The sequence below is a fragment of the Falco naumanni genome, chromosome 18, assembly GCF_017639655.2.
Source record: "Falco naumanni isolate bFalNau1 chromosome 18, bFalNau1.pat, whole genome shotgun sequence".
Lineage (NCBI taxonomy): Eukaryota > Metazoa > Chordata > Aves > Falconiformes > Falconidae > Falco > Falco naumanni.
The window spans coordinates 6168564-6177631 of NC_054071.1; the positions used below are offsets into that span (position 1 = coordinate 6168564).

At 64.5% G+C, this 9068-nt stretch overlaps 1 protein-coding gene across 1 annotated transcript; it reads right to left on the reverse strand.

The window, feature by feature from the left end:
* Window positions 1–990: 990 nt before the first annotated feature.
* Window positions 991–7312, reverse strand: C1QL1 (complement C1q like 1). Its single transcript, XM_040617807.1, is given in 3 exon segments — window positions 991–1794; window positions 6631–7054; window positions 7056–7312. Coding segments are annotated over 3 exon segments (741 nt in total). The 5' UTR covers window positions 7193–7312; the 3' UTR covers window positions 991–1614.
* Window positions 7313–9068: the final 1756 nt, after the last annotated feature.

The window sequence follows — 9068 nt, forward strand, 5'->3', positions numbered from 1 at the left end:
CCACCCGGCCGCACCAGCTGTGCCACCGCTGCGCTGAGCCGTTCCCCAACGGCCCCAACGGCCCCAACGGCCCCAGCGGCCCCAACGGCCCCAGCGGCCCCAACGGCCCCAACGGCCCCGCCTCCCCCGGCCCGGACGGGCGCTGGCCCCTCGCGCCCTGCCCACGCCCCCCGCGAGGCGCCCGCTGAGGGCCGCAGTCCCGCCGCGCTGGCCCGGCCGCCATCTTTCCCCCTTGGCCCGTCCCCACCGTGGCCAGCGAGCCGGGCCGGGCGCCCACGGGGAGCACCGGCAGCCCCAGCGCTGTCGCCCAGCCGAGGGCCCGGGTGGGTTGTGGCGCCCGGGGCGCTCCCCAGTGTCAGCTGGGGACTGGGGTGCTGTCACACCCGGCCCTAACGGCGGGCTTCTCCTCACGCTTGGAGCAGACAGCCCTGGCCCTAACGAGCCGCCCAGCCACTGCCTCGTCCCCACTAATTAGTGCTGAGAAATGAGCACCAGGGACCCGCTAGGGCCTGCGGGGCGACACCCACCCCCCCGTCCCCAGGGGCGCCCACATGTCCCCCGCATCCCCCGTCCCCCGACCCCACCACAGCCGCTCTGTGGCTCTGGGCACTCGCTGTCACCTCTAATTGGGCCATGTCCTGCCCGCACTGAGGCAGCGGTGACAGGCGTGTGCGCCTGAGGGTCCCCATGATCTGCGTGGCCTGACCATGCCCCCCCCCCCCCGCTGCGGGGTACTGTGCCCCTGGCAAAACACCCTGCCATGGGTTTGGGTGGGCTTGGGGGACAGGGACATGGTGGCGCACCCAGCAACCCCACTGGAGGTGGCAGAGGGGACACCAGTGCTTGGGAGCAGAGGAGCCGCCCCCAGCACCTCCCCGCTCGGGCAGATCGCTAAGCCAAGCAGGGTCGCTGGGGGGGGGGGGAGGACCCCATCCCGGGGCGGGGGGCATGGGCTCTGCCCCACGCAGGGACACAGACAGCAGACAGGGACAGGTCACAGCTCTGCTTTACCATGGAGTTGCCCCAGGGTCGGGCACAAGGCATCTCCCCCCCTCCCCAGCGCAGCCCCCAGCACAGGCTGGGCAGGGACGGGGTAGAGGGGCACCCGTTCAGACACCTGCACGTCCTGTACATATATACACGCTGGCAGGGACCCCCGGCCCCCAGCATCGCCCCAGGTGTGGGGAGGCAGCAGAGAGCAGGGTGCCATGGGGCCAAGCGGGGTGTGTAGCCAGGGGACAGGGGGGCAGGGGGGCAGTGCAGGGGGGGTCCCCCAGCTTCTTGCTGGCCCCTAGCTCCCTGCAGTCTCCCAAGCCCTGAAATCAGCAGCTGAGGGGTGAGCTAATGGGGAAGGGGGGGGGGGGGGCATAGATGGCCTGGACCACCGTGGGGAGATGCTGTGGGGCTGCACCACAGCAGAGGGATGCCATGGGGCTGGACAGTAGCAAGGGGAAACTGTAGGGCTGGACAGCAGTGGGGGGATGCCATGGGGCCAAATCATGGCAGAGGGATGCCGTGGGGCTAGACAGTCATTGGGGGATGCTGTGGGGCTGGACAGCAGCAGGGAGATGCCATGGGGCTGGAGGGCTGTGGGGTGATGCTGTGGGTCCAGGCTTAGTCCGAGTAGATGATGAAGCCAGAGAAGGTGCTGTACTTGTTGTTGTTGCCACCATGGGCTTTGCCTCCGTCCAGCTTGATGAAGACCTCATCCCCCGCATCCAGGTGCAGGATGACACTGTTGCTGGCGTAGTCATAGTTCTGGTCGGCATCCTGCGCGATGGCGCTGGCCCGCACCTGCGCAGGGGATACCCATGTTACCTGGCTCAGGAGACGGCTCAGCCCTCAGATCCCACAGGACACCCAGGGTCCCAGCTCACCCACAGCCAGGGAGACTGCCCGCTAGCTCCAGGGTGGCATGGGGTGCTCTGGATCCCCACACACGGGGGAACAGGTCCCTGATGGAGGCGGCTTCTCTGAACATCACCCAGAGCCTCTCCCTGACCCAGCAGGCTCAGGTGTGGGACCACAGCTCCGATGTGGGACCACGGCTCCGGATTCAGACATGGGACCACAGCCCAGACACGAGGCCCCATCTCTGGATTCAGGTGCACAGTGACGGCTCAGACACGGGAACCTGACTCCAGGTTCGGATGCAGGGCCGTGGCTCAGACATGGGACCCTGCCTCCCAATTGGAGTGTGGGACCACTGCGCAGATGTGGGACCATGGCTTCAGGTTCAGACATGGGACCACGGCTCAGACACAGGGCCCCTTCTCCACATCAGGATGTGGGATCGCAGCTCGGATATGGAACCTCGACTCCAGGTTTGGATGCAGGACCACGGCTCTGACACATGACCCTGGCTCCAGATTTAAATATGGGACCACAGCTCAGACACGGGACCCGAGCTCCCAATTCAGATGAAGGGCCACATCTCGGACACAGGACCCCGTCTCCCAGCTCAGCACCAACCCAATGAACCCCAGTGCGTCCCCACTCATCTTCCCATGAGCTTCACAAGGACCATGAGCATGTGGCAAGGGCTGAGCCAGCTGAGCTCAAGCTCCCCAAAACCAAGCCTCACTGCTCACCCAGATCCCAACCCACTGCGGGGTGGGATGCTCCCCCTGATAAATATTTCCTTGGTGCCGGAGGACAAGGCTGGGAGGTGCTGGCAGCGCCAGAGGTGCCAAAACTGCCTGGAAAAGAAGCTTTGTGTCTGGAACCCGCTGCCGCTGCAGAATTACTTGGGTAATCAAATCTACACTGTTGCCTTGCAGGGAGATTGTGTGGCGCTGGGTGACAGTGACAAGCCGGCAGGTAAAATCCCAAGTGAAATGCAAACGTGAAGCACCAGGAAAAAGATGCTCCTAATTACAACCGATGAGAATGGGCTCTTAATTGGCCCATGCCAGGCAGGGAAGAACCGCCAAGTGGCTGCAGGGTCCCAGAGTGGCTGCAGGGGGGAGGACGGGTGTTCCCATGGATTCCTGTCCTTTGCCTCCAGCGCAGGAGTCCTTTCCTCCTCGGGAATGCAGCTACATCTCCCAGAGCCCACAAGCAGCCTGTGATGGCACAGTCAGACACTGTTAATTCTGGAACCTACTGAGGGCCCAGCAGGTGGTTACATTGGGCTTGTTCTCACCCACGCAGCCGTACCCCTCCCGCTATGACCAGCACTGTCACCCTTGTGCCTACACCACCACCATGAGGGTCCCTGTCCCCTGGGGGCAACACAGTGAATCTCAGCTGGTCATGGCACCCCAGTCTCCAGAGGATGCTGCCTTGCCTGAGTTTGGGCCAAGGAAGAGGATGGAGGGACGAAGCAGAGGGAAGGAGAACCAGGAAAAGCCACCTGGCACCAGCTCTGCTGCCATCATTCCCCCCTGCCACAGCTAGAGCTGCTCGGTGCCATCCGTCTTCCCTCATCAAGGAGCCACCTCATCACCGTGCGCCCACCAGCCCTTCGCGCTAACCAGGGAAGATAAATGGCAGCGCCGGGGCCTGGCTGAGCCACTCCTGGCACCATGGTGGCAGAGGAGGTGGGGACTGCCACCATGTCCCCCCGCTGATGGCTTCACCCCCCCTTGTCCTTTTTTGTGCCTCAGTTTCCCCATGCCACAGCCAGACGCAGCCCCTGGAGGTGGGAACCATTGTGTGGGGGCCAGCCCCCAGCCCCAGTGGTTGGCTCTGCTGCAGCCACTGTCACTGACACCATGTGCCCCATGTGCCATGGCCACCACAGCCACCACAGTCCAGGACCCCCAAGGAGTGGCAGCGGGTGCCCCCCAGGGCCCCCAAGTGCAGTGGAAGGCGCCCCCCCAGCACTCCTGGACATGGCAGCAGGTGCCACCCAGGACCCCCAAGTGCAGTGGTGGGTGTCCCCCCCAGGGGTCTTGGTCATGGCAGCAGGTACCCCCCCCAGCACTCCTGGGCCTGGGTATCTACCCCAGGATGTCTGGGCATGGTGGTAGGTGCCCCCCAGGGGTCCTGGTCATTGTGGGGGGTGCCCTGCCAGCATCCCCATGCACAGCAGCAGCTGCCCCCCCCAAAGACCCCTCTGGGCATGGCAGCATGTGTCCCCCAGGACCCTTGGGTGCAGCAGCAAGTGCCCCCCTGGGCCCCCAGGCAGGTCCCTGTGTCCCCACAGACAGGGTCCCTTGGGGACCGTCTCTGACCCCCCACCCACGGGAATCCCCCCGGGGCTGTGCCCACCCACAAGCCACAGCACAGCCGCACACCCCTTCAGCTACACGAGCCAGCCAGGACGTCCCTCACCCCACCACGGGGACCCCAAAACCACCCGGCTCCAACCCCCTCCCGCCATCTGTCCATCCACCCAGCATCTCCCCCCATCCCGTTGCCCTGCTTGCCTCCTCTACAGGCTAATACAAATAAGAATAATTAAAGCTAATTAATCACCAGGAGCAGCTCCCTCCCAGCGCTGGGGCTCCCCTGGCTCTCATTTAACTCCAGCCCCAGCGCAGGGGTGATGGGCTGTGCCCAAAACTGGCAGTGCCCAGAGCAAAGTGGGGGGTCAGAGGGGGCCCCCCAGGTTATAAATTCCCTCTGAGGATGCCAGGATCTACCCTTATCTGCTGGGAACTCCCCCTGCACCCCACCCACCCCACCCCCCGCCTTGTCAAGGATGAGGTATATTTGGCAACAAAACCCCAATTAACCCCATTTTTAATTATTTGTGGCATTTGGGGGGGGGTACCTTTTTTAAACTCTCCCGCCAGTGCCAGCCCGCCAAAACGCTCCCCTGCCTCCCGAGCCGCTTCTTTATAAATATTGGAGTGCTGATAGCTCGTTAGTAATTAACAACCAGTTAATTAAGCTGCATCGCGCGCCCGACTGAGCACGGTTCCTCTTGACGAGGGGCTGCGTAGCTTCTGGAAATTCATCCAGTAGTGCCCGGGTGTGTCAATTCCCCACCGAGCCGGGGGTGGTCAGAGCTCGGTGGGATGGAGAAGGAGATGGGAAGGTTTGGGGGGGGACCCAAAAATATTTTGGGGGAGGAAAAAGGGGATGAGGTGGCTTTTTGGGGATGCTCAGTTCAGAGTTACACTGATGCTGCTTAGGAGAAAGAGCTGGCTGTGCCAAGCGTCGCTAGGACCCCCAAAATTTTGGGCTGGAGTAGGGGGGAGCCAAAAAAAAAAAGGAAAAAAAAAAAGAAAATTTAAACTGTTTGGATGGAGAAAAAATGCCGAGAGGCTCCTGCCCCCCCTGCGCTCCTGGCTCGGCAGTTTTCAGCCGAGGGGTGAAGCACTGTGGCTGTGCCAGTGCTCCCGCTTCCCCTTCCACCCCTGGCTATTTTTTGGGTTTATAACTCAGTTTTGGGCTAATTCAGTGTTGTATATCCTCAGGACAGGGATGCACCACGGGGCTTGATGCTGGGAGAGAATGATGGGAACCAGGAGTGGAGTGGGATGAATCCTGGAGTGGATGCTGGCTGTGGTGACACCCAAGGGAATAAGCTCAAGTGACATTTTGGGGGTCACGGCCACATCTTGTGCCTTGAGTCGTGGCTCGGGGGGACACATGGTGTGGGAAAGGGACAGCGTTTTGAGCATCACCTGCAAGTCACGGGGATGGAGAGACTGTGTCTTGGCATCGGGAAGATTTTCAGATGGATGGAGTCGGGGGGGATGCTGGAACCAGGGGAGGGGCAAGGATAGGGCCAGCCTCAGGGTGGCCCCCCTATGGTGTCCACCACACAGCCTGGCCAGCAGTGGGGACATCTCTCCTGACACAGCAGCAGCCAAGCTGGCTCTGGGATGGGGGTGCAGCACCCCAAAAGTGGGGCAGGCACTGCCCCGCTCCAGGCCATGCAGACACTGTCCCCTGCAAAGGAGCCCGCCCTGTCCCCCCTGGGGAGTCCCAGCAGGGATGATGGCACGGCTCAGCGACGTCCCAGGGCACCCTAGAGGCATGTCTCTGGAGCCAAGGAAGGACTGAGGGCACCCTTGGGGACAAATCAGGACAGCACAGGTATGGTGGCAGAGTATGTCCCCAGTGCTGGGAGAGGGATGAGGCACCGGGGAGGGGGCATCTCTGGGACTGGGAGAAGGATGGGGCTCCCTGGGGATGCATCCAGGGCCCATCTCCACCACTGGGAGAAGGATGGAGCATCCTGGAGGTGCATCTCCGCGGCTGGGAGTGGGATGGGACATGCCGAGAATGAATCTCCAGGGCTGAGAGCAGGACAAGGCAATGCGGGGCTACACCCAGAGCTCATCGTTGCCACCAGGAGAGGGACAGAGCATCCCAGAGGTACAGCCCTGGGGACAGAAGAAGGATGTGGCACCCCAGGGACGCACCCAGAGCACATCACTGCCACTGGGAGAGGGATGTGGCACCCTCGGGATGCATCCCTTGGGCCAGGGAAAGGATGGGGCATGCCAAGGAAGCGCCCGGAGCCTGTCATCAGCACCAGGAGAAGGATGTGACTGAGGGTTCATCTCTGGGGCCAGGAGAAGGATGGAGAACCCTGGGGGTGCATTCCTAGGGCCGGGAAAAGGATGTGGCACCCTGAGGAAGCACCCAGAGCCCTTCCTGGGAGCTTGGGGGGCAGCAACAGCTCCCGTCCCCATGGTGGGGCTGGTAGCCGGGATGGCCAGCCCTTACCTGACCGTTCTTGCAGAGGTCGGCCCACATGCTGGTGCCATCGCCGCCGCGCATGAGGACGTGGTAGGTGAAGAAGTAGGTGCCGGGGATGGCGCAGGTGAACTTGCCGGAGGTGGCGTCGTAGCTGTTGCCCAGGTTGGTGACCACGTCGTCGAACTTGAGGACCTCGTAGCCCTCATGGGGGTTCTTGAGGCCGGCGTAGAAGGCGACGCGTGGCACCGTGCTATAGGTAGCTGCACTCACCGCACCTGTAGCCCCTGGTCCCGGTAATCCCGGGGGTCCCGGTCGTCCCGCTTCACCCCGCGCCCCCGCCGGTCCTGGCGGTCCTGGTTCTCCCGGCGGTCCCGGTGGTCCTGGTTTTCCCGGTCGCCCTGGTTTGCCTTGGGGACCCTGCACCAGGGTGGAGGGCGGCGGGATGGGGCCGCGTTCGGCTGGTTGCGGCGGGGCAGCGGGGGCCGTAGGGCTCGCAGACCATCCGGCAGGTCCCCAGCATCTCGTACCGGCCATCGGTACCGGCGGAGCTCACCAGCACCGGGATGAGCACCACCAGCACCAGCACCATCACCACCCCCGCCGCGGCCGCCAGCAAAGTTTTCCGGCCCAGGCTGAGCCGCCGCCCGGCCGGGGCGCGCTGCCGCCCGGGGGTGGGAATGGTGCCGGTGGGGGGGAGCAGGGCGGCGGCGGGGGGGGGACGACTCGGGGGTGGCGGCGGCGGCGGCCGCTCCGCTGCGCTCCGCTGGCTCCGGTGCGCCCCGCGCCCGCCCTGACCACGCCCATCCACGCCCCGGCCACGCCCTCAGCCCCTCCCCTGTGCCCGCCCACGCACGTCTCTGAGCGGGGAGGCACGCCCCCCGTCACGCCCCTCTGCCACGCCCATCCCTGCAGCCCCCTCCGGACCCCCCTTTTGGCCGTGGGGTCGCCCCCCCCCCCCCCCCGCTGGGGCCCCCTCCGCCCTCCCCCCGCGTGCTCACCCGGAGCCGCGCCCTGTCCCCACGGGGCCCACGCGATGCGCCCGGCGGGCACGTCCCCTCGGGGGCTGGAGTTCTGTCACCTCCGTGCCCGGGACCAGCCGGTGGCCCCGTCCCCGGAGTTGGGGACAGCCCTGGAACCCGCCACCCGTGTCCCCTCGGAGGCAAAGCCACGGGGACGGTCCCAGAGCAGGGACCCTCCTGCCCGCCGGCCTTAGTTTCTCCTCCCGCAGCGCTGGGCACTGATGGAACCCACGCGTGGGGACAGCCCAGGGGACGCCCACCTGGCCAAGCACCCCCCACCCAGAAACACCCATCAGGGTCAACTGCGGGGTCGCAGGATGGGATGCCACCACCAGTGGCAAAGGCCACGGTGACAGCGGGGCACCCGTAGGTGCCACCGTTGGGACAGTCGGGCCACGCTAAAGGGTGACGGCTACACGCAAGTGCCATCCCTGGGGGGCTGAGCACCGATGGGCTCGTGACACAGGGACACGCAGCTGCGCCCGCTCTGTCGCCTGCCATCTCTGTCAACCTCGGCGGGGACAGCGGGACACGATGGCAAGTGACAGCCGCCGCCAGTGCTGGGGGTGAGCGAAGGATGCGGATGCGGGGCTCTGGGGCGGGACACACGCAGCAGGGATGGGGGGGGGACAGACCCACGGGTATAGAGCAGCCTGGGGACTGCTCCCAGTGCCGCCTGCCACGGTGGCTTGGTGGCCCTGGGTGATGCCGCCGAGGTGGCATTAACCCTGGTGGCACCTATGGGGTCCATGGAGTCATCACTCCCCCCAGACCCCATCCTGGGGGTCCGTCCCCCTCCAGCGGCACAGCCATGCAGTGTCCCCAAAACCCAGGGACACACAGGGGACAGACCCCACCCCCTTAACCCAAGAGGAGAGGGACCAAGGGGACACTTGGCAGCCCATCGATCTCCCCTGTGCCCCCCCCAGCTCCCGCAGAGGCTTTGCTTTAATCAGCATGCAAAAATCAATTAGTCGGCTTTAAGGAGGCAATTATTCCTGGGGGCTTAACAAGGCTTGGGCGAGCAGAGTATTTTGGGATGGGGCTGCTGCCAGCCCCATGTCCCCCCACAAGCTGTCACTGCCATGGCACCAGCGCCTTCCCTGGTTCTTTTCTCCATCGTTGTTGTGTACATCCCCCCCCCTCGCTTCTTTTTTAACGAGCACCTAAAAATACGCCTCGCCGAGGTCACAGGCTGTGTGAGTCACCCGCCGCCATGGTGCCGCGGTGGCCCGGGTGGGCAGGGTGCTCTGCGTGGGGATGAGGTGGCCGTAGCAGGGACATGGGGGGGGACAGGCACACTCTGGTTGCATCGGGGCACTCATCTCACCTGGAGGGTCAGGGGACACTCCTGGTCCTGGTCACTGTGTCCTTGCGGTGAGGCCACAGCCCCACATCACCTCATGGCCACAAGCCATTGTGTCCCCATGGCATTGGCCACCATCC